Genomic DNA, 26,843 nt, shown 5'->3' with positions numbered 1-26,843 from the left:
TAAATGTTCGTCTTTCATTAATCATTCACTTTCTAAACTCCCCCTCACAACTCCCCTCCTAAACTCCCCCCTCACCCATCCCTTTCAATTGTCCCCCCTTTACCCCTCCCCTCCAAATCTCCGCCCTCTCCCCTTCCCTTCAAAACTCCCCCCTCGCCCCTTCCCTTCAAATCTCCCAACCCCTACCATCTTTCTCCAATTCTCCCTCCTCCCCCTCTTCCTCAAAGCTGCCTCCTCCTCACTTTGTCTCCCTTTTATCTCATACCTCCACCTCCTCCAACCTTCTACGTGGCTCTGCCCCCCCCACCCCCCCTCTAACAACCCATCACCATCAAACCTTTTGCCCTCCTCATCATTCCCTTTCTTCTAACTCTTCTGCAATCTCTGACACACTATCAACAGCTCTGCCTACCTCCCCCTCTCACCCTTCATCTTATGCTACCCCTCCCCTCCCATGTCCTGCACCCGATGCTCCCCTCCCTCTTCCTTAACGGTATGGACCTCAAACATCTGGGGCCTTCGCTCAAACCTGATTGATCTCTCCATACAGGTTGCTTCTGACAAACCAGACGTAATCTGCTTAACAGGTTGCTATCTTTATCAAAATCTCTCTTCGTCTCTCTCCTTGCACTGCCCTCTCTCCAATCTACCCCCAGGAGTACCTCTGGCTACGGCTTCCTCTCCGCTCCCACCTTTTGTTCATAGGTGTTTTGTACCGTCCTCCAAACAGTGATGACCCCATTTACATTTCGCTGTCTGACAACATGGACCAACTTCTATCCACTCATCCCAACTCTCTCTTCCTCATATGTGGCTACTTCAACTGTCATCATGCCAGCTGGCTGGGTGTGGGTACCTCTCACACCAGCCATGGCATCTCAGCAAAGAACTTCTGCGACTCATTGGGACTGACACAATGTCAATTTCCTGACCTGGATCTCAGTCAACGGAGCATCTTCTCTTCTAGACTTGGTTATGACAAACTTCCCTGCAAATGTCTGCTGCTCTTCTTCTTCTCCAATCGGTTCTTCTGATCATGTGCTTGTGAAAGTGGATATCTCTCTGGTCTTTCTCAGAGAGCCTCCTCAGCGTCGACGAGTCTGGCATTTCACTCAGGCCAACTGGCGCGGTCTTCAAGCAGCCATCAATCATCTGGACTGGTCTCCCATCTCTAATGCCTCTGACATCAACTCTTCCTGGGAATTCTTCCAAAGTAAACTGCTCTCTCTCTCATGCACAGATTCATCCCATCTCATCTTCAGTTGTCATACCCTTCCTCCCATCCATGGTACACTGAATGTTGTGGTGAGGCAGTTGTCCTGAAACAACTTGCCTTTGCCTCTTGGAAGGCTAATCCAACTGAAGGCAATCTCAGGTCCTTTCCACCAAGTTCGGAACAAGTATGTGTCCACCCTCAGGAGAGCCAGGAAACAATATCTCTCTACTCTCAAGACTGAACTCTCAAACCTGTCTCCTTCCTCCAAATCCTGGTGGCGTCTGGTCATATCTGTTTCTGGTGTGTGTTTGTTCCCCCTCGATCCCAAACCCTTACTTCAAATGGCTACACAGTTGACACCGCACGTGACAAAGCCGAATGCCTCAACTCTGTGTTTGCCTCAAAATCTTGTGTCCGAAACCCATCTCTCTCTGTTCCCACCTTACCCAGTCGAAGCCAACTGCTTCTGGACACTGTGTCCTTCTCTCCTGACAGGGTGAAGTTTCTGTCAAACCGCAACTCTGATTCTGCAACTGGACCAGACGGCATCAGCCTACGGGTCCTAAAATCCTGCTCTGCTGCTCTTTCACACCCTCTCTCTCTGTTCTCTTCACCCTCCCTTTTGCTCAAGGTCATCTGCCATCACCTTGGAAATCAGCCAACATTACCGCTTTGCACAAAAAAGGTGCAAAAAGAGATCCTTGCAACTGCAGACCAATCAGCCTGCTCCCAATAATCAGCAAGGTCATGGATTCCATCATTGCTTCTGACATCAAATCCTTCCTCTTCTCCAATGGCTTCATCTCTGATCTTCAATTTGGATTCAGACCACGTCATTCTACTCTGGACATGCTGCTTCTGCTGTCTCAACAATGGATGGAGGTCCTCAATGCCAAACAGGAAATCAGAGCTTTCTCCCGTGACATATCACGTGCCTTCGATACGGTCTGGTATCCCGCCTTACTCTCCAAACTCTCTTCCTATGGCATCCATGGAAATCTCCACGCATGGCTTGCAGACTTCCTCTCTGGTCGCAGTCAACATCATTCACCCCTCCTCCATCGTTCTTAAACGGATTGCTAACTTGAAAATCACAACAAACCTAATTTGTTATCAATGTTCATCTTTCATGAATCATCCACTTTCTAAACTCCCCCCTTGCCCCTCCCCTCCAAATCTCCCCACTTGCCCCTCCCCTCCTAAACTCCCCCCTTGCCCCTCCCCTCCTAAACTCCCCCCTTTCCCCTCACCTCCTGTACTCCCCCCTTGCCCTTCCCCTCCGAAAGTCCCCCCTTGCCCCTCCCATTCAAAACTCTCCCCCAACCCCTCCCCTTCAAATCTCCCCCCCAACCATCCCTCCCAAATTCTCCCTCCTCCCACCTCCTTCTCAAAGCTCCCTCCTCCCCACTTCATCTCCCTTCTATCTCATACCTCCACCTCCTCCAACCTTCTACTTTGCTCTGCCCCCCCCCCCCCCCCCTCTAACAACCCATCACCATCAAACCTTTTGCCCTCCTCATCCTTCCCTTTCTTGTCACTCTTCTGTAATCTCTGACACACTATCAACTGCTCTTCCTACCTCCCCCTCTCACCCTTCATCTGACCCTACCCCTCCCCTCCCTTGTCCTGCACCCGATGCTCCCCCTCTCTCCTCATTAACGGTATGGACCTCAAACATCCGGGGCCTTCGCTCAAACCTGATTGATCTCTAAATTCAGGTTGCTTCTGACAATCCAGACTTGATCTGCTTAACAGAAACGTTCCTCCTTCAAGATGTCTCTGATTCCTTAATATCTCCCCCTGGTTACTCACTCCTCCGGTACGATAGACCTTAGCCTCGTCCTGGTGGTGGGGTGGCTCTCTTTATCAAAAACTCTCTTCCTCACTCTCCCTGCACTGCTCTCTCTCCACCCCACCCCCAGGAGTATCTCTGGCTATGGCTTCCTCTCCGCTCCCACCTTTTCTTCATATGTGTTCTGTACCGTCCTCCAAACAGTGATGACTCCATTTACATTTCGCTGTCGGACAACATGGACCAACTTCTATCAACTCATCCAAACTCTCTCTTCCTCATATGTGGCGACTTCAACTGTCATCATGCCAGCTGGCTGGGTGTGGGTTCATCTCTCACCAGCCATGGCACCTCAGCAAAGGAATTCTGTGACTCATTGGGACTGACACAATCTGTCAATTTCCCGACCCGGATCTCAGTCAATGGAGTATCTTCTCTTCTGGACTTGGTTATGACTAACTTCCCTGCAAATGTCTGCTGCTCTTCTTCTGCTCCAATCGGTTCTTCTGATCATGTGCTTGTTAAAGTGGACATCTCTCTGGCCATTCTCAGAGAGCCTCCTCAGCGCCGACGAGTCTGGCATTTCACTCAGGCCGACTGGCACGGTCTGCAAGCAGCCATCAATCATCTGGACTGGTCTCCCATCTCTACTGCCTCTGACATCAATTCTTCCTGGGAATTCTTCCAAAGCAAACTGCTCTCTCTCATGCACAGATTTATCCCATCTCGTCTTCAGTTGTCTTACCCTTCCTCCCGTCCATGGTACACTGAATCTTGTGGTGAGGCAGTTGCCCTGAAACAACTTGCCTTTGCCTCTTGGAAGGCAAATCCAACTGAAGGCAATCTCAGTTCCTTCCACCAAGCTCGAAACAAGTGTGTGTCTACCCTCAGGAGTGCCAGGAAGCACTATCTCTCCACACTCAAGATTGAACTCTCAAACCTGTCTCCTTCCTCCAAATCCTGGTGGCGTCTGGTCAAATTCGTTTCTGGTGTTTGTTCCCCCTCCATCCCCTCCCTTACCTCAAATGGCTACACAGTTGACACCGCACGTGACAAAGCCGAATGCCTCAACTCTGTGTTTGCCTCAAAGTCTTGTGTCCCAAACCCATGTCTCTCTGTTCCCACCTTTCCCAGTCGAACCCAACTGCTCCTGGACTCTGTGTCCTTCTCTCCTGACAAGGTGGAGGAGTTTTTAATCAAACCTCGACTCTGATTCTGCAACTGGACCAGACGGCATCAGCCCACGGGTCCTAAAATCCTGCTCTGCCGCTCTATCTCACCCTCTCTCTGTTCTTTTCACCCTCTCTTTTGCTCAAGGTCATCTGCCAGCATCTTGGAAATCAGCAAACATTACCGCTTTACACAAAAGAGGTGCAAAAACATATCCTTGCAACTACAGACCAACCAGCCTGCTTCCAATTATCAGCAAAGTCATGGAATCCATCATTGCTTCGGATATCAAATCCTTCCTCTTCTCCAATGGCTTGATCTCTGATCATCAATTTGGATTCAGACCAGGTCATTCTACTCTGGACATGTTGCTTCTGCTGTCTCAACAATGGATGGAGGTCCTCAATGCCAAACAGGAAATCAGAGCTGTCTCACTTGACATATCACGTGCCTTCGATACAGTCTGGCACCCAGCTCTGCTCACCAAACTCTCATCCTATGGTATCCATGGAAATCTCCACTCATGGCTTGCGGACGTCCTCTCTGGTTGTACCCAACGTGTGGCCCTGAATGGATTTCTCTCATCTCCCCTTCCTGTTCTGGCTGGAGTTCCCCAAGGTAATGTTCTGGGCCCTGTGCTTTTTCTGGTCTTTATCAATGATCTCTCCGACTCTCTGGAAAATCCTCTCTATCTCTTTGCTGATGACCCCACTAACTGCCGCTCCATTCCTCATCCCTCAGATCGGCAGTCTGCAGCCTCCTCACTCTCTGCAGACCTGGACAAAATCACAGACTGGTCAAACAAGTGGAACATGTCTTTCAATCCTGACAAATCTCACACTCTTACAATGTCTCTCCGAAAGGACCGACTGGAAAACCCTCCCATCTACTTTCTCAACAATCCTCTCCTAAAAGTTCTGTCCCTCAAGCTTTTGGGTCTCACTATCTGCCATGATCTTTCTTGGGAAAACCACATTTCCAAGCTGGCCTCCAAAGCCAGTCACCGACTGGGCATCCTCCGTCGTGCGAAGTCCTTCCTTGGCACACCTGAGCTCCTCACCACATACAAGGCTTTCATCCACAGCTCAATGGAATACTGTTCCCCCCTCTGGGCTGGTGCTCCTGCCTCACACCTAGCTCGGCTTCACGCTGTTGAGGCCAAAGCTTTCAGAATCATTGGAATCTCCTGCGATGAAGTTAACTCCGAGGGCCTTTCGCTCACTCGCCGCAGGCAGGTTGGTGGTCTTTCTGTCTTCTACCGACTCCTCTCCGGCCTTGCTCCCCCAGCTCTCTCTCTGTGCTCTGTCCCCCCAATATTCCTTCAGGTCGCACAAGATCTACCTGCAATCCTCTTATGGTTAAACTGCCAAAATCTAGACTCTCTGCTCACCTTCACTCTTTCATTCCCCTTTTCTCCCGCCTCTGGAACAAACTCCCCCACTCCCTTCAATCCCACTCCTCCCTCCAGGTCTTTAAAACAGCTGTTCACCACCATCTCTTATCTTCCCCCATCCAAAACCTTGATCTTTTCTACCCCCGCTAATTCATGCCAGAGTCCTTGCAGTGTTCATATGTTTTATACCTCTCCCACCTCCCCCCAAGTCCTCCCGATGTCCCTGCTCTCAAATGTTGTGTTTGTGTCCTTCCCCCTCTCTCCCCATCTTGTCTGCCGCTCCCCTTGTTTTTTTTGTTTTGTGTGTCGGTTTGACTTTTTGTGTGATTAATGTTTAGCTCTTTCACGAGCCTCGATCTTGTATACAAAAAAACAACAAAAAAAAAACATGTGGCCCTGAATGGATTTCTCTCATCTCCCCTTCCTGTTCAGGCTGGCGTTACTCAAGGCAGTGTTCTGGGCCCTGTGCTTTTTCTGGTCCTCATTAATGATCTCTCCAACTCTCTGGAAAATCCTTTCTATCACTTTGCTGATGACTCCACTCTCTGCCGCTCCATTCCTCATCCCTCAAATCGGCAGGCAGCAGCCTCTTCACGCTCTGCAGACCTGGACAAAATCACAGACTGGTCAAACAAGTGGAACATGTCTTTCAGTCCTGACAAATCTCACACTCTCACGATGTCTCTCCGAAAAGACCGACTGGAAAACCCTCCCATCTACTTTCGCAATAATGCTCTCCAAAAAGTGCTGTCACTCAAGCTTTTGGGTCTCACTATCTGCCATGATCTTTCCTGGGAAACCCACATTTCCAAGCTGGCCTCCAAAGCCAGTCGCCGACTGGGCATTCTCCGTCATGCGAAGTCCTTCCTTGGCACACCTGAGCTCCTCACAGCATACAAGGCTTTCATCCGCAGCTCAATCGAATACTGCTCTCCTCTATGGGTTGGTGCTCCTGCCTCACACCTCGCTCGGCTTCACGCTGTTGAAACCAAAGCTTTCAGAATCATTGGAATCTCCAGCAATGAATCTGATTGTGAGGGCCTTTCACTCACTCACCGCAGGCAGGTTGGTGGTCTTTCTGTCTTATCCGACCTAGCTGCCTCAGCTCTATCTGTGCTGTCCTCCAAATATTCCTACAGGTCGCACAGCATCTGCCAGCAACCCTCTTCTGGTGAAATTGCCAAAATCAAGACTCTCTGCTCACCTTCACTCCTTCATTCCTCTTCACTCCCGCCTCTGGAACAAACTTTCTCACTCTCTTCAATCCCACTCCTCCCTCCAGGTCTTTAAAACAGCTGTTCACCATCATTTCTTATCTTCCCCCATCCAAAACCTTGATCTTTTCTACCCCCATTAATTTCACCCCTGATCCACTTTTCTGAAATACCAACATCTTTCCTGGAAGTCCTGGCAGTGTCCATGTGTTTTTTACCTCTCCCACCCCACCCCCCCCCCCCCTTTCCCACACCTCCTCACCCCAAGCCCTCTCCCTCCCACAGATCTCCTGAGGTCCGTGCTCTCAAATGTTGTACTTGTGTGCTTCCCCTTCTCTCACCATCTTGTCGCTCGCTCCCTTTTTTGTCTTATATGTCCGTTTGTTTTTTTGTCATTAGTGTTTGCTCTTACACGAGCCTCGATCTTGTATACAAAAAATAAAATAAAAAATCTCGGAGGTGAGATTTCTCCCTCTGAAACGCTTGTTGAAACCACAAGCTGCATTCTATGCGAGTACAACATCAACAACACCCACAAACCACAAACATCTTTTCGAACACACCTGTCAAAACCAAAAGACCAGGTGAACAAATTTGACAGAAAGAACGTCATCTGCAACATACAATGGTTGTCATTGGTTGTGACACACATACACACACACCAACACACATTCTCATGGAATCAGACCATCGTCCTTGGCGCGGGATATTTGAGAGTGATCCACGAGATTATCGAGGCCTGGTACTCTGAAAACTCCATCAACCGATACATCAACCTACATCCCACATACAAAGCACTACGAAATCAATTACAACGTCAAAAACGGCAGAGCCATTTGAATGCAGCGAAGTCCTGTGATTGGCAAGGTCGCGTGTCGTTGGCGCGTGACCGGACCTTACATACGAGGTGTGTTCAAAAAGTATCCGACCTTTGTTCATAAAAAATACTCGTATCCAGATACAACAAACTTATACTAATGTCCTTCAAAGTAGTCCCCTTGGGCTGCCACATACTTCTCCCAACGGTTCTGCCACTGTCGGAAGCAGCGCTGGAACGCCTATTTTGGGATGGCGCGCAGCTGGTCCGTCGCATTCCGCATGATGTCTTCTCTGGACTGAAATCTGGTCCCTTTCAGGGGCATTTTCAGCTTGGAGAAAAGCCAGAAGTCACACGGAGCCATGTCGGGAGAGTAGGGAGCCTGACGAAGCACAGGTGTGTTGTGTTTGGCCAAGAAACTCTATCAAATGTGAAGAATGGGCGGGTGCGTTATCGTGATGGAGCTGCCAATTGCCCGCTGCCCACAGGTCCGGCCGTTTGCGTCGCACAGCGTCACGAAGGCGACGCAGAACCTCTTGGTAATACTCCTTGGTGATGGTTGTGCCGTGTGACATGATGACATGGCTCCGTGTGACTTCTGGCTTTTCTCCAAGCTGAAAATGCCCCTGAAAGGGACCAGATTTCAGTCCAGAGAAGACATCATGCGGAATGCGACGGACCAGCTGCGCGCCATCCCAAAAGAGGCGTTCCAGCGCTGCTTCCGACAGTGGCAGAACCGTTGGGAGAAGTGTGTGGCAGCCCAAGGGGACTACTTTGAGGGACATTAGTATAAGTTTGTTGTATCTGGATACGAGTATTTTTTATGAACAAAGGTCGGATACTTTTTGAACACACCTCGTATGCGAGGGGCTGGAATGCCGCGTACGTATAGCGTGCCAAACGCTCTCTCCCGATCAATCAATGTCCGTATCAAATGGAGCGCTCCCGGATCAGTCCGTTAACAATGGCTCATGGCGCAGTCCTCTCAATAGCGTAACAATCAGACGTCTCCGTGCCGTTCTGTTAATCACGACGGTCCCCTGCGCAGTCCGTGATATTCGAGCTCTCCCCGCACAGTCCGTGATATTCGAGCTCTCCCCACGCAGTCCGTGATATTCGAGCTCTCCCCGCGCAGTCCGTGATATTCGAGCTCTCCCCGCGCAGTCCGTGATATTCGAGCTCTCCCCGCGCAGTCCGTGATATTCGAGCTCTCCCCGCGCAGTCCGTGATATTCGAGCTCTCCCCGCGCAGTCCGTGATATTCGAGCTCTCCCCGCGCAGTCCGTGATATTCGAGCTCTCCCCGCGCAGTCCGTGATATTCGAGCTCTCCCCGCGCAGTCCGTGATATTCGAGCTCTCCCCGCGCAGTCCGTGATATTCGAGCTCTCCCCGCGCAGGCCGTGATATTCGAGCTCTCCCCGCGCAGTCCGTGATATTCGAGCTCTCCCCGCGCAGTCCGTGATATTCGAGCTCTCCCCACGCAATCCGTGATATTCGAGCTCTCCCCACGCAGTCCGTGATATTCGAGCTCTCCCTGCGCAGTCCGTGATATTCGAGCTCTCCCCGCGCAGTCCGTGATATTCGAGCTCTCCCCGCGCAGTCCGTGATATTCGAGCTCTCCCCGCACAGTCCGTGATATTCGAGCTCTCCCCGCACAGTTAGTGATGGGGCTTGGCGCGTGCGCTTATATAATGCGCTTATAGATCAAGCCGCGCCACGCCTGCCAGTGAGCTCACCTCAGCCCTGGTTGGTTGGTGAGGGCTCACCGGCTCCGCCCTTGACGGCTCGTTGACAGGGCCATGCCCCATTCTTGGCGCTCCACCCCCTTCTTCTCCAAGCTTGACCGCGTGCGTAATGGCGTCGCCTGAGCGAACGCTGAGGCGGCTGCGGCTGGCAGAGGCGCGTAACACAATTTGGAAGAGAGAGGCTGGCAAAATGGACGGAATGGGACCTATCTTATTTGATTAATGCAACGCAGATTCAACTATTGGGAACACAGCCTTATCTGACACATACTAAGGAAATAACTGAAAGTCCTATGGTGTCCTACATGTTGCGGTGGCCTAACTATGGGTGCAACCTTTAACCTTTTAAATGATGAAATATTTACAAGAATTATTTTCAAGTGAGGGTTCTAAAAACCGCAACAATATATATATATATATACAGACTTGGCATTTAATATGGAATATTTTTTTTTTCTTGACTTGTGTTTACTTTCTGAACTCGGTATATCTATCTGGTGAGTTTCTTTTACGCTTCGGTGATTTCTTTGTTAAAAGAACCATGTCACTGATTGTCTGTCCCAGCAAGAAGTCAATAACAGGATTATATCACATGTGGCGTGACAAAATGTACAGACAGGTACATTTGACAATTGGCTTCACAATCGGGTATATAAGGGTTGTTGCGTTCTGTATTAGTGGAAAACAACTGCTGCACGTCTACAAAAGTTATTGCCGCTTCCCCTGGAGATGGTGCATCAACTCGACAATGCTGTTTGTCATTTAGTGGTGGCTTTACGAAATTCCGGCATGAAACAGCGTGCTATTGCTCGGCAGTATGGCATCACTCAAGGTCAGGTGTCAAAGATCCTGAAACGAAATGCTCAGAGGGGTGTCCCTACTCCAATACCGAGGTCAGGACGTCCCCGCAGAACCACAAGGAGGGATGATCGCCAGCTGCACCGGTTAGTCCGAAATGGCCGTACCAAGTCAGCTAATCGGCTTCGGGCTGAGTGGCAGCAACTGACAAATGTGCCTGTATCCAGAAGGCTAGTCAACCAACGACTGGTTCAAGCAGGCTATCGTGCCAGTCGTCCCCTGAGAAAGCCACGTCTGACCAGAGAACACCGCCAGCGTCGATTTCAGTGGGCCAGAGAGCACCGTCAATGGCAGCCAGGACACTGGAATCACGTGATCTTCAGTGACAAGTCTAGGTTTCTGGTCTATCGTCAATATGGCCGTGTCCGAGTGCGCAGACAAGTGCATGAAGCCTACAACGAAGATTGTATAGTGCCAAGAGTCCATGCTGGAGGTGGTGGGGTGACCGTTTCGGCTGCTTTTCATGCAGGGGGCAAAACTGACCTGGTTGTTCTGAATGGAAACCTGAACCAGTTCAAGCACAGGGCCATTCTGAAAGAAACATTGCTTCCATTTGTTCGTGCAGCCTATCGAGGAGACTTTGTCTTCCAAGATGACAATGCATGGCCTCATCATGCTCGCATGATCCAACACTTTCTTGCTGACCGTGGTGTAGAGCATATGGAGTGGCCTGCCATGTCCCCGGATATGAATCCGATAGAGAACTTGTGGGCAGAATGAACGCGTCAAATCGACAACTCGGACCAGCAGCCTGCCTCTGTGCGTGAATTGCAGCAGGCTATTGTACCTGCATGGCAAGCGATTCCTGTCCAAACCTTGGCAAATCTCATGAACAGCATGCCTCAATGTGTACGTGCTCTCCTGAATGCTCATGGGGGTTACACGAAGTACTGAACTGTAATTTTACTGTCCGTAATCCCAGTCGTAATTTAACTTTTGTTTTTGTTAAAAAAAAATTTTGGCTAATGTGCAAAATAAAGAGATACTTCTGTAAAACGCACAGAAGTGGAAAACAACTGCTGCACGTCTACTGTCCGTGAATTGAGTTCCATATCAGTTTACATCACTTTCAAGGATCAATTTACTTGCTTCGAAATGTCAAATGTGGTTTTTGTTTCTTTTAAAGGTCACATTAAATATTGCATCCAATTGATTTGCAATTGCAATTGATATTGCATATGACTTCTCTGCTCCCCCCGTCGGTGTTTTGTCGGTTTGGGTTATTTCCTTCGCTGTATTGCTTGTTTCTTTTATTTTATTTTCTCCCCCTCACCTCACCTCCCTAGACAAATAATTCTATATTGATTCTTTCTCTCCTCCCGGACACGTGCTTGTTCGCTCTCCTCCTCGTCTCAGCTTGTGCCCCGCCCCCTGTATCTCGTTTTCTTCCGCCTCTGCTCCTTCTTTCTCAAATCGACGTTCTCGCTTGGAGACTTTTCCCGGATTGTTTTTTTTCATCGTTCTGTTTGGATATTGTTGGAATATGTTTAAACCGCAGCCGTGATGCTGACGCCTCCCCCTCCCCCCCCCCCACCCCCAGAATTTACATGTTTTAAACGTTTCCCAGTGTGTACCCTGGTCAGAATAGGTACACCGTATCCCTGCGTGTCGTAAGAGACGACTAAGAGGGTTGGCGTCAGGAAGGGCATCCGGCCATAAAAACATTGCCTCAAAAAGAGAACCATGACAATCACAAGTACATATGGGCAGGGTGCAGCCCGAAGTGGAGATCGGTTTCTGAAGTTTGGGACATGGAATGTGGGGACAATGACAGGGAGATCAGGAGAAGTGGTGGAAGTATTGGTCAGAAGAAGAGTGGACATATGTTGTGTGCAAGAGACGAGATGGAAGGGAAGTGGTGTGAGAATGGTGAAGGGTAGGCAGGGACAGAAATACAAGTTTGTGTGGCAAGGGTGCCCGGAGGGCGTGAATGGTGTTGGTGTCCTGTTTTCTGAGGAGTTTGTAGACAGTGTGGTGAGTGTGACTAGAGTGAGTGATAGGTTGATGATGGTGAAAATGATGATTGGAAAGCTCTTGGTGAACGTCATCTCGGGATATGCTCCGCAGGTTGGTCGAAGCGATGAAGAGAAGGACAAGTTCTGGTGTGCGATAGAGAAGCTGATGGAAAACGTGAAAGATGAGGAAGTTGTTGTGGTGGGAGGAGACCTGAATGGACATGTGGGAAGGAGTATGGATGGTTTTGAGGGAGTTCATGGGGGTTACGGATATGGTGTGAGAAATGGAGAAGGTGAAAGGATTTTGGAGTTTGCTGATGGAGCTGATTTGTTGATTTGTAATACTCAGTTCCAGAAAGAGGACAATAAGCTTGTTACATACACGTCAGGTGGGTCGACGACAACCGTTGACTACCTGATGGTGCGTCGGCGAGATAGGGGGCACCTCCAGGACACAAAGGTGATCCCGGGGGAGGAGGCTGTTTCACAGCACCACTTGGTTGTCTGCGACATAAGGGTGAAAGGTGCGAGGAGAGCTCGGCGGGTGAAGTACCAACCGAGAATGAAGGTGTGGAGGTTGAAAGAGGTGACAGTAAGGGAGGCATTAAAAGAGAGGCTGAGTAGGATAGAGGATGATGTGGTTGAGCTTGAAAGTGGTTGGATGTCAATGAAAGCTAGTCTGTTGGGAGCCGTTGGTGAGGTATGTGGATGGACAAAAGGACCACCGAGGCACTCGGAAACATGGTGGTGGGATGTTGAGGTTGGAAAGAGGATTGACGAGAAGAGGAAGAAGTTCAAAGAGTGGCAGAAGGCGAAGGGTACGGGAGCAGAAACAGCAGAGCATGAAAGTTATAAGGCAGCCAGGAAGGCTGCAAAGAAAGAGGTAGCAAAGGCGCAGGAGGCATGTAGGAAAATGTTCGGAGAACGCTTGGATTCGGAAGAGGGTCAGAAAGCAGTATTCAGGATTGCAAAGCAGATAGCGAAAGAGAGGTGTGATGTGATGGGGGTGAGTTGCTTGAAGGATGAAGTGGGACAAATCGTTGTCGACCCAGATGGAATTAATGGAAGATGGAAAAGATATATGGAAATGCTGTTGAATACAGAGAATGAATGGGATGGCAACATAGAGAGTAACCCAGTTTTAGGACCGGCAGAGAAGATAACTGAGAAGGAAGTTGAGGAAGCGATAAAAGCAATGAAGAGTGGAAAAGCGGGAGGGCCGACGGGAGTTGTGGGAGATATGTTGAAGGCAGCAGGAAGTTGGGGTGTGAAGAGAATGACAGAGATCTGTAATTTGGTGGTGAAAGAAGGCCGCATTCCAGTGGATTGGGAACTGAGTACCCTCGTCCCTCTATACAAGGGGAAAGGTGACCCTCTGGAGTGTGGCTCGTACCGAGCGATAAAGTTATTGGAGCATGGAATGAAGGTATTGGAAAGGGTGTTGGAGAGGAGGATAAGGAAGAAAGTGAAGATCGACGAAATGCAGTTTGGATTTATGCCAGGAAGAGAAACGACAGATGCGCTTTTCATTGTGAGGCAGTTGCAGGAGAAGTACATGGATAAGAGGAAGAAGTTGTTTTTTGGGTTTGTTGATCTGGAGAAAGCATTCGATAGGGTTCCACGCAAAGTATTGACATGGGCATTGAGGAAGTTAGGAGTGGAGGAATGGTTGATCAGAGTAGTGATGGCAATGTACAAAAGAGCACGCACAGCTGTAAGGACGAAGGACGGGAACAGTGGTGAGTTTGAGGTGAAGGTGGGAGTGCATCAGGGGTCGGTACTAAGTCCACTACTATTTGTAGCTGTGATGGAGGTGCTGGCTCAGACCGTAAAGGAGGGTTTACCGTGGGAGTTGTTGTATGCAGATGATCTGGTGTTGATTGCGGAAAGTATGGATGGACTGAAGGAAAAGATGAACAAGTCGAAGGAATGTATGGAGACAAAAGGTCTGAAGGTGAATATCGGAAAGACAAAGGTGATGGCAAGTGGTAAAGCATGTGGTGAGGTGGAAAGAACTGGGAAGTGGCCGTGTGCTGTGTGTAGGAAGGGTGTCGGAGTGAACTCCATTCAATGTACAATGTGTGCTGAGTGGGTTCATCAAAAATGTAGTGGTCTGAGAGGGTCATTAACCAGTGTGGCAGCTACATTCAAATGTAAGGTGTGCACAGAGGGAGCTGCAGATGGAGGAAATGTTGAGTTGGATCTTGGAGACGGCGTGAAGCTGGAAGGTGTGAAAACATTTTGCTACCTCGGAGACATGCTGAATGGAGAAGGTGGATCAGACTCGGCAACGGTTGCTCGAGTGAGATGTGCATGGAAGAAGTTTCGGGAACTGAGTGGCGTGCTGATGAGGAGGAGAGTGTCGCTGAAGCTGAAGGGAAAGGTGTATGCTGCATGTGTGAGAAGTGTTTTGATTTATGGGAGCGAGACATGGGTAATGAACGTAGAGCAGCAACGAAGGCTGGAAAGGGTGGAAATGCGAATGGTTCGATGGATGTGCGGAGTATCGTTGAGAGAGAGGAAGACAAATGATGAATTGCGAAAGATGATGGGAATATTGCCTGTGATTGATGCTGTGAAGAGGAACAGGTTGAGATGGTTTGGTCATGTATTGAGGAAGGATGAAAGTGACTGGTTGAGAAGAGTGATGGAAGTTAATGTTGAAGGAAGTAGAGGACGGGGAAGACCGAGAAAGACTTGGCTAAAGATGGTGGAAGAAGAAATGCGGGCAAGGGGGTTAACAAGGAGAGATGCAGAAAATAGGGCAAAATGGAGAAGATTGTCATGGGGACCGCAAGGCTAACCCCCGCTCTAGCAGGGAACATGGCCTTAAAATGCATGTTGTGTTGTTGTGTTAAAGGTCACATTAACAAAATCTAGAATAATTTCAACATAATTCCAATGAACTTTTGGTTCTACGTCATCTTGAAAAGTAAGTTCACCCCCACAAAAAAAATATTCCATATTAAATGCCAAGTCTGTATATATATATATATATATATATATATATATATATATATATATATATATATATATATATATATATATATATATATATATATATATATATATATATATATATATATATATAGATATATATATATATATATATATATATATATATATATATATCTATATCAGCAATCTTGTACTATAGTCACAATTTATTTTACTGTTTGTTTGTTGTTTGTGTTTCTAGATGCCCATGAAAATGCCAAGCTGTTGTGTGAACAATATTACCTGGTGTCACCTGAAATTAAAATAATACAACACAATGGTAAGCCACAGTTTCTTCATGTTGTCATGTTATTAGCAGTAATAGAGAAGATGATGCATGGTTGAGTATTAATGAGAGTCGTGTTTAATGCTTGAAGAATTGTGGATCACATTTTGTCGCTGAGAGGATTGAGGATCGAATTAATTGGTGGTTAAGGATTTGTGGGATGAATTTGGTGAAAGGTGAAAAACATTCTCGGCCCTCAAAACAGCATTCCTTAAAATATTGATATTTTTAACATAGTAATAAATGATAAGGATCTGGAGTTAACTGTAAGCTTGAGATTATGAATCAAAAGGGTGATGTGTAATATGTTTATTTGTATTTCTCATGTTTGCTTTAAGGAAAACTAAAGTCCATTTTCAAAAACAAAGAATTACTCTCATAATGTTCACAGCAAGAGATAAACCGAAAGATAGTCATCGGGGAAAGCACTCGTTTAGAAAGGGGCCATAACATTAGCTTTAAAGGTGATGGGGTAGTATTTTTTATTTTACATGTTTACACAAATATTACACACACACTCACACACACACACACACACACACACACACACACACACACACACGCACTAACAAACAAGAACATACACACACACACACACACACACACACACACATACACACACACACACACGCACGCACTAACAAACAAGCACATACACACACACACACACATACACACACGCACTAACAAACAAGCACACACACACACACACACACACACATATACACACACACAAACAAGCACACACACACACACACACACACACACACACACACATATACACACACACAAACAAACAAGAACATACATACACACACACACACACACACGCACTAACAAACAAGCACATACACATACACACACACACATACACACACACAAACACACACTAACAAACAAGCGCATACACACACACAAACAAGAACACACACACACACACACATATACACACACACAAACAAACAAGAACATACACACACACACACACACACACATGCACTAACAAACAAGCACATACACACACACACACACAAACACAATGGATGTGGACACTTTGAGACCTGGGAGGTCTCCGATCCCTCTCCTGAAACCCACCCATGTGTGGAGATCGCAGCTAACAGCAACTTGCGCACGCGCACACACACATACACACACACATACACACACACACACACACACACACACACACACACACACACACGCACTTACACGTATATATGTGCACACACTCATATGAAGGTGGATACTTTGAGACCTGGGACGGCTCCGTTCCAATTTCTGAAACCCGCAAAGGGAGATAACAACCAATGAGAGATTCCAGTGCAATCAACTGTTTTTGGTCCTGTATGCAGTCTAGGCTCATGGAAGAACTAGAACACTGAACGGATCAGGATACAGCGGAACAAAAGGTACAGTAGAGAGGGGGGGGGGGGGGGGAGATACCAACTGCAGAGTTTATGGACAAAATAGAGAGAGATTTGGACAAACAATGGGTGTGGGCCGGAATGGGAGGTGGGGACAGAAAAGGATGTATGGGGTTGACAGGATGGATACAGAAGGAAACTCTCAGGAAGGAAGAACTGAAAAATTTGAAGGAGGTGATCTCCAGATTTGGAATCGGGGAGGGGGAGAGGGTTAACGAGGGTAGAAAAGATCATGGTTTTGGATTGGGGATGATCTGACATGGTGGTGCACAGCTGTTTTGAATACCTGAAAGGAAGAATGAGATTGAAGAGAAAGTGGAAGTTGGTTCCACAGGTGGGAGAAAGAGGAACAAATGAGTGGAGGTGTGCAGTGATCCTGGATCTAGGTAGTTTCACCAGAAAGGGGTTGATTTTGACCGTGTGCACCCTGCAGGAACCTGGGCGGGACAATCCAGGGAAAGATGAGAGGGTGCAAGACCAGAAAGGAGGCAGTAGATGCGATAGAGAGCCAACAGACCTGTCTGTGGTGTGGAAGTGATAGGCCCATAGACTCGGCTTCCACCCGGGAGATTCCAATGATCTTGAATGCTTTGGTTTCCAAACTGAGCAAGGTGTGAGGCAGGGAGCCAGCCCAGAGAGGAGAGCAGAGCAGTATTTCATCAAGCCGCAGTTGAAGGCCTTGTAGGTGGGTAGGAGTTCAGATGTGCCAAGAAATGACTTTGTACGACGGAGGATGCCCAGTCGGCGATTGGATTTGGAGGCCAACTTTGAAATGTGGTTTGCCCAAGAAAGATCATGGCTGATAGTGAGACCCAGGAGTTTGAGTGACTGAACTTCCTCAAGAGGATTGTTAAGAAAGTAGATGGTTTCCACAGCACTCTCATTCTGGCGGCTTACCACATTGAGGTTTGCGGCCTCATTGTGGCATACTCAATGCTCCGCTCCAAGCATACTCAATGCTCCGCTCTAAGCATACTCAATGCTCCGCTCCAAGCATACTCAATGCTCCGCTCTAAGCATACTCAATGTTCTGCTCCAAGCATACTCAACGCGCACATGCCAAGTATAGTACGGCAGATAGGTGAAATATTTGGGAGAATTGTGACTTTGATGATACAAGCACCAGAATTGGTACATAGTTAGAGTATGCCCTAAGGAAGATATTTGACTATAGGGCCATCGCAGATTTGTCCTGTGACAACAATGGCGGCCATTTTTCAAAATGGCCTCCATTGCTTGTTATTTTACATATATTTGGTACATTTATTTTATATTTTGGTACATATATTTTGGTACATATATTTTGGTACATATATTTTGGTACATATATTTTGGTACATATATTTTGGTACATATATTTTGGTACTGTGTATAAACTGTTGTTGTGGTCATAGAAACTTGACATTTGGCACATAAAGACCCCGAACTATAGGGTTATCATATATTTGGCCTGTGACAACAATGTTTTTTTTTAAATGGCCACCATTTATATGGTATATTATGGTATATTACGGTATATGGTATATTAATTTGTATAAACTGTTGTTTGAAACATACAAGCATGGTATTTGGTACACAGTTAAATATTCTGACTATCAGAGTCATCACAGATGTGTCCCATAAAAATGGCGCCCCATTTTTAGTGCGGCGCTTCCCATTGGCTCCATCAAGCAAGTCCAAACATATATGGAATATGAGGAAGTAGGTGGCGTTCTGCTCTCTAAGTGGAATTACCATATATAATTAGCATACATATTATAAGATGTGTGACGCCTCCCCTCTTTTATTATTATTTTTTTCTTTTATTACCTCCGTCACTGACGGTGGATGGTAGTTATGTTTTCACCCCTGTCTGTCTGTTTGTTTGTCAACAGAATATCTCAAAAATTGTGGACGGATTCTGACGAAATTTGGTGGAGAGGTTTGGGTATGTGAGAAGGACGAAATTATTTGATTTAGGTGAATATCCGGATCTGGATCTGAGAATTTTTAGGGCATTCTTCACCATTGAGCGATAGGACTAAAAACGACATATAGCAAGTTATCTCAAAAAGTTATGGGCAGATTCGGATGAAACTTGGTCGACAGGTTGGGTGTGTGACATGGATGAATCGATTCGATTTTGGTGAAGATCCGAATCCTGATCCTGACACGAGAATTTTTTTAATTTTGCAATTGATTCTTCACCATTGAGTGATTGGGCCAAAACCGGTTTATCAGTGGGATACAAAACATCAACTGTTCAGCCTAGCAGAGGTATGCGCTCTACCGAGTGCCGTTCTAGTTGTTTTTTTTATCTACCAAAACAACACGAACTGAGATACATGCTCATGAAAGAAAATAACATGAAATTAGAACCTTGCTAAGAATCGAACTTGCTCTAAGTTACGGATACAAAATGGTTATCGTCTCACAATGAATCACAACCCCAAACTAGCAATCTTTAGAATATTCAATAAGTCCATGCTAAGATTTGTATTTCATCCCACATTCTTTGAACAGTCCAAATCAACATCCTCCACTAAGGTTGACGAATGACCACAATACGCAGATGCAGTCTCTCGCGGGGTTTCACACCACCTCGATGTTGAGGCGCTAAGGACTTCAGATGAAGTCACAATTATTGTGGGATGTGCTGGTGGAGTAGTGGAAGCCTCTGGTTGAGAACTACCCAGGCTCTGGGCTTGTACCACTGGCAAAGACTCAGTCAGGCACGCAATACTGTACAGCAGCAGCAGGCTCTGCCGTTTTTAGCAAAATAGATGTGTTTCTACATGAGACACTACCCATCGTTTACTGGACTACGTATGACCTGGGACTTACATGACTCACAGTTACGCTAGCTTGATTCCACACCACGTTTTCTTGCTATGAACACCATCGTTTGCTTCTAGTTTGCCCAGGGGATTGGCTCTACGATCGTACTAGTACTTTTGCTTTTCCTGCGATTTTAGTAGTTCTCTTGTAACGTCCATCACAACAATAGGTTGCATTAGATGTGCAGCTGTAGGTAATCTCAACTTTGGCCTTCTACTGTTCAGAATCTGAACAGGAGAGTATTTCATTGCAGTGATTGGAGTATTCCGGTACTCCAATAACATGATAATTGAATTGGCTGCTTTTTCTCAGCAGCTACTTGATGGTCCCAATCGTCCCTTCACTCACACCATTCGAGTGTGGTTATTGGGGACTAGAGGTCACAATTTCATATCACCATGCCTTTGCTAACTGTTGTAGCTCACGACCAACAACAAGATGATTTCTTACAACCAAGGTGATAAAACTATGCAATTTCATGTCCGTCACAAGGTTCTTGACAACCAGATCATCTTGAATGTACCCACGTGACGATTCATCGGTGGCATGCATTTGAAGACCGACCTGGTAGACAATGTTGACAGAGTACTTCAAAAGTCTAAGAAGCATTCTCAAAAGTCTAAAGTCAGAGGGGAACTTTGCTGAGATTCTTCTTACTGATCATGTCAAGCGGCTTAATGTCTGTTTTAACGACCAAAGCTTTACTATACACGTACGGATTGAATTTTTCACATGTGAAAACAATATGCCTGAAGTTCCTTTTCAATTTGTGAATGATTTTGTTCTCCTTCAGTTAGTGACCTGGAAGCATAAGCCACTGCATTAACGTCTTGCATGAAGCAAGCACCAGGCCTGCTTTTAAAGTTCCAACTTGTATCACAACAGCAGACTGGAATCAAATAACTTGAATATGGTTATGGTGGTCAATGCTTGCTTTACGTCCCGAAATGCAGTGCCCTGCTCACTTCCCCATTGCCAATCAATGTCTTTCTTTAGCATCGGCTTTAGAGGCCATAAGCATGGATACGTTGGCCAAAATCATTCACCATTCCTAAGAACTGTTACAAGTCTTGCTTGTTCTCGTGCTTTGTGTACTCGTATTAGTTAGTCGATGGTAATGGCTCTCACTTTTTCTGTCTGGTTTTACGCCCTCACCAGACGCCATATTACCCACATAATTCACTTTGCTCACGCAAAATTGAAATTTCTTTTTGTTGAACTTCACATTGTTCTTTCTAGTTTGCTGTTGCACTTGCTTCAGGATGCCGTCATCGTCCATGACATATTGTGCTGCAATTATCAGGTCATCAACTCTATTATCAATTGCTATATCGCTGAACAAGTGGTATTTTCTTCTGAAAAGTCTTTGGGGCAGAGAAGATCCCAAAAGGACACTGGCAGAATCTGTAATGGCTGAATGGCGTGTTAAATGTCCGCAACAATGAACTTTCATTGTCCAACTTTATCTGCCAAAAGCCATCTTTCTCATCCAAGATGGCGAATAGAGATAGAACCAAGTAGGTGTCTGTTTATTAAAGTGAGTTTCTTTCATGGTGTCACGAGGCATATGCCTAACACAGGACAAGGCCCAAGTGAAGCATGGTGATCAGTAATTGTTCTCTAGCACTGGCTTTTCACACAAATACCACGACCATGAAACATTGTCCAACCAGGTGTCCGTCACTCCTACGACTCTCTCAATAATGTACCTCTGCCTACCTTTATACTTTTACAGCATTCGCACTTGCTACCTCTCCTTCAGCACTTACACCGGTGGTCAACCTGAAGTTTTGAGGATGTCCTCTTTCACACCTGGCCAATTTAATGTACCCCGAATATTCATTGCCGGCCATGTTTTCCCCAATCACACTCAACCTCTTGGTAAAATTGATTTAACAAACAAATCAGATCTCTTCAGAAGTTTGTTCACATACACTACCGGTCAAAAGTTTTAGAACACCTCAATTCTTCCAGTTTTTATTGAAATTTACGCAGTTTAATGTCCAGTGAATAACCTGAAATGGTACAAAGGTAAGCAGTCATATTGTGTCCCAGTCAACTGCTCGAGGTTTAAAAAAAGTTTAGGTTAGCAAAAACGGGAAAATAATGTAAATTGCACAGTCATATTGTAAAAAAAGGCCTCCTTCAGGGAACAAGTAATGGGTTAACAACTTACAGCTGTTCTGCAGCAATGCAAGTAAATTAAGCCTTGAAAGTTGATGCAAAGAATTCCTACAGGTGTCCCAACCTCTGCTGATTACTTGATTACAAACCCCCTGTCTGCATGAAAGCAGTATTGGAACAGACTGTTATTACACCCTCTGAAGCATTATTTGGACAATATTGCACTGCAGGAAGTAGTACATTGGAAACTGGAGGAAACTCTGACAGGAAGAGGTCTGGCAGACCCAACGCCACAACAGAATCAAAAGACAAGTTTCTGAGAGTCACCAGCTTGCACGACAGGCGGCTCACAGGACAACAGCTTCAAGCACAGCTTAACACTGGTCGAAGTAAGCAAGTCTCAGTTTCAACTGTAAAGAGAAGACTTCGAGCTGCAGGTTTGACAGGTCGAGTGGCAGTAAGAAAGCCATTGCTAAGATGGCAAAATAAGAAAAAGAGGCGACTGGGCCATGAAGCACCGCCAGTGGACTACTGAAGACTGGAAGAAGGTCTTATGGACTGATAAATCAAAATTTGAAATCTTTGGTTCATCACGCAGGGTTTTTGTACGCCGTCGAGTAGGCAAAAGGATGGTTCCTCAGTGTATGACACCAACTGTCAAACATGGAGGAGGAAACGTGATGGTCTGGGGCTCTTTTGCTGGATCCAGAGTCAGCGACTTGCACAGAGTGACTGGCACCCTGAACCAAAAGGGCCACCACAGCATTTTGCAGCGCCATGCAATACCCTCTGGTATACACCCAGTTGGTCAGGGGTTCATCCTACAGCAAGATAATGACCCTAAACACACCTCCAGGCTATGTCAAAACTACCTTCGAGGAAAAGAACAAGACGGTAGGCTTCAAATCATGGAATGGCCAGCACAGTCTCCAGACCTAAACCCCATCGAGCTGGTTTGGGATGAACTGGACAGAAGAGTGAAAGCAAAGCAACCTACAAGTGCAACACATTTGTGGGAACTTCTGCAACAGTGTTGGGAAGAAGTTCCCGAACAATATTTGATTTCCATTGCAGAAAGAATGCCATGAGTGTGTTCGGCGGTTATATCTGCAAAAGGTGGCTACTTTGCTGAGTCAAAAATTTAAATTAAATTTTGTTAAACAAAATGGATCTATGATTTTTTTTTAATCTCCAATTGTTTATTTGTTCTATGCTTAATTTCAGAGTACATTGAGACATTAAACTGCGTACATTTCAATAAAAACTTGAAAAATTGAGGTGTTCTGAAACTTTTGACTGGTAGTGTATGTCCAACGTTCATGGTATAATTCCACTCTCCTGTGATTGAACAAGCGAGAACACAGAAACAAACTGACACTAGACCTCATCACCGAAACAGCACAATACAACTTATGTCATGTAAATACAACTATTGCAGTCAAACTTGGCAAACATAGTGTACATTACATGATGTTGCACCTTCCAAGCTCAGAATATCTCTGTCTCATTACATCTTTCGTCACAAAGATTATAGGAGAAAGGAAACCAGACTGTCGAAGGAAACTAGAACGCCACTCTTCAACGTCACGACGTGAATGATTTGCCTCTGCCCACATTATTACATCATTACAATACTTGTCCCAAGTTTGATTTAAATCCATTCAGCTGTTCTCAAGTTATCACATTTCTACCTGACATGACCTCTGACCTTTGACCTCTTGACCCCCAAAATGTAAGCATTTCATGTTTACATCATTATGCATACCTGTACCAAGTTTTAATTTAAATCCCTTCACTTCAGCTGTTCACAAGTTACCACATTTTTACCTGACATGAGCTCTGACCTTTTGGCCTTTGACCTTGGGATACCAAAATCTAATCATTTCATCTTTACATCATTATACATACCTGGACCAAGTTTGAATTAGATCACTTCAGCCGTTCTCAAGTTACAGTCACGTGAAAAAGTAAGTACACCCCATGTAAAGTTTTGACTTTTTCAACATATTTCAACATCCAGCTATTTGATCTTCATTTCAACAATATTGATAGATAAAGGTGATATAATATAACAAATATCATGAAACATTTACATTTTGTAGTCCATTGTATAATTTAAATAAACATAAATGCAAATTTCGCATGTGGAAAAAGTAAGTACACTCTTGGCGCTTATAGGTGGTATTGCCCCCTTTGGCAGAAACAACATCAAGTAGACGTTTCTTATAACTGTCTACCAGTCTCTGACATCGACTGGGAGAAATTTTTGCCCACTCCTCCATGCAGAATTCTTTCAGCTGTGCGATGTTTGAGGGGTTTCTTGCATGCACAGCTCGTTTCAAATCCCCCCAAACATCTCGATGGGATTTAGATCCGGGCTTTGACTTGGCCATTCCAGAACCCTCCATTTCTTTCTTTTCAGCCATTCCTTGGTGGATTTACTGGTATGTTTAGGGTCATTGTCATGTTGCAAGGTCCACCTTCGGTTGAGCTTCAACTTTCCGACAGATGGCCTCACATTAACCTCAAGCACCCTCTGGTACAATGAAGAATTCATAGTGGATTCTATGATGGTGAGCTGCCCAGGCCCTGATGCAGCAAAGCTGCCCCAAACCATAATATTTCCACCACCATGCTTTACTGTTGGTATCAGGTTCTTGTGGTCAAATGCTGTCTTTGGTTTTTGCCAAACATGTCTTCTGGTACTGTGGCCAAATAGCTCTACCTTTGACTCATCTGTCCAGAGCAATTTGTTCCAGAAGTGCTGGTCTTTGCCTAGGTGTTCATTGGCAAACTTTAGTCTTGCCCTGATGTTCTTTCTGGACAGCAAAGCTTTCCTCCTGGCACACCTCCCATGTAGATCAAATTTGTGCAGCCTCTTTCTAATGGTAGACTCGTGCACTTTGACATCAACAGTCGCAAGAGCTACCTGTAGGTCCCGTGATGACATTCTGGGGTTCTTAGAGACTTTGTTCAGCATCTTGTGGTCTGCTCTCGGGCTGAACTTGCTGGGGCGGCCCGGCCTGAACAAGTTGGCAGTTGTTTGGAATTTTCTCCACTTGTAGATGATCTTCCGGACAGTCGAATGATTGATTTCAAATTGTTTGGAGATCTTTTTAAATCCCTTCCCAGACTCGTAGGCATCTATAACCTTCTTTCTGAAGGCCTCAGAGAGCTCTTTTGATCTAGGCATGGTGACACCGCACACTTCAACAACAAAGAGCAAACCAAACTAAATGTCTGAGATTTAAATAAGATAGGTTCCTCCAAGATCCTCTCTCACGATGTTCTAATCATTTGCACCTGAGCTGGTGCACCTGATTCTAATTTTAGTTATTTGAAGTAGTGATAAATGTAGGGGTGTACTTACTTTTTCCACATGTGAAATTTGCATTTGTGTTTATTTAAATTATACAATGGACTACAAAATGTAAATGTTTCATGATATTTGTTATATTATATCACCTTTATCTGTCAATATTGTTGAAATTAAGATCAAATAGCTGCATGTTGAAATATGTTGAAAAAGTCAAAACTTTACATGGGATGTACTTACTTTTTCACGTGACTGTATAGACATATTACAGACTTTGGCCTGTGACCTTTGACCTCTTGAACCCAAAATCTAATCAGTTCATCTTTACATCATTCTACATAACGGTACCAAATTTGGTCAGAATCCCATCACTGGCTCACAAGTTATCGCGGTAACAGGATTTTTACATAACATCACCTCTGACCTTTGGCCTTTGACCTCGTGACCCCAAAATGTAATCAGTTCATCTTTACCTCATTATGCATACCGTCACCAAGTTTGACTAAGATCCCTTCAGCCGTTCTCAAGTTATCGCGGTAACGAAGACTTATCACAGACGGACGGACGGACGAACAGACAGCCGGACGGACAATCTGAAAACATAATGTCTCCGGCGACTTCGTCAACGACAACGTCAAAAAACCAAATTTATCATATGGTCCGTCCGGCTGGTGAACTGTAATGTCAGCTTTAAGACTTGAAATGATGAGGTGAATAAAGGATGAGTCTTTTGAGATTCACTGGTGGTTAAGATGAGCACTCTCCGAGAAAAAAAAAATGTGAAAACTTCTTTAAACAAGGAAACAGCTAAACAAAGTATGAAGATTGCAAGAAAATGTGATTTTTAACCAGAGGTTGTTCATCACCACATTTTCAGCTCAGAACAAAGGCAAACCTATTGAAGTGGTTTATGTGCCATCACATCTTTACCACATGCTGTTCGAGCTCTTCAAGGTAAGCTTCATGTGCACTCATGATGATTCGCACCTTAGTCGCCATTCCATATTGTTACCAAAATGAGGATGTCCGTATTTTGTTGTGACGTTCTCCTTGGTTTAAGCGGAATGGTTGATGAAATTAGTACATGCACGATTATGATTGTATTGAATTATAAACTCGTTTAGTATTTGCAATGTCAGTTGAGTTGATAATTATCATATTAAAAAGAGCACGTGACTATCAATTCACCATGGGTCAGAATCAGTCATTGGTATTAGACAATGGTAGAGCTGCTTGACTGAGCAAATATATACCCTGTTGAGTGGTTGATGGCCTCGACAGGTCGAAGCCTTGGAGTGCATGAGGTGTGTGATTTGGCCCTTGAGAGACGAGACTTGCAATGATAAAATGCGTGGCTAAAGGCAGCAGTAATGTGCAGGGGACGGTGTGTGTGTGTGTGTGTGTGTGTGTGTGTGTGTGTGTGTGTGTGTGTGTGTGTGTGTCTGTGTGTGTGTGTGTGTGTGTCTGTGTGTGTCTGTATGTCTGTGTGTCTGTCTGTCCGGCCCGTAACTTTTTTACCATTTGAGTTTTTTCACCAAAGCTTTATTCTGATAATACGGAGAAGGCAAATTAATAATTTTGTCAAAATATCAAAAGGTTAAATGTCAGAGCGTCACCTAAAATGCAAAATTTTCATCCAATTGACCTGAACCTTCAATTTACCATTTGAGTTTTGTCATCGAATTTTCAACAAACCTTTATGAAGAGAATACGGATAAGG

At 45.6% G+C, this 26,843-nt stretch overlaps 1 protein-coding gene across 2 annotated transcripts in view; it reads left to right on the top strand.

Annotated features, from left to right (window-relative positions):
- Window positions 1–26,843, top strand: part of LOC137435228 (pyruvate dehydrogenase (acetyl-transferring) kinase isozyme 2, mitochondrial) — a 73,883-nt gene that overhangs the window by 24,374 nt on the left and 22,666 nt on the right. For both annotated transcript variants that reach the window (XM_068128843.2, XM_068128836.2), the window contains exons 6-7: window positions 15,359–15,436; window positions 26,001–26,077. In XM_068128843.2, coding sequence (XP_067984944.1) covers window positions 15,359–15,436; window positions 26,001–26,077 — 155 coding nt within the window. The remainder of the gene's footprint in view (window positions 1–15,358; window positions 15,437–26,000; window positions 26,078–26,843) is intronic.

Source organism: Myxine glutinosa, chromosome 1, assembly GCF_964187855.1.
Source record: "Myxine glutinosa chromosome 1, kmMyxGlut1.1, whole genome shotgun sequence".
NCBI lineage: Eukaryota > Metazoa > Chordata > Myxini > Myxiniformes > Myxinidae > Myxine > Myxine glutinosa.
Note: the sequence above shows the minus strand (reverse complement) of the source record. Positions and strands in the feature narration are given on the sequence as shown.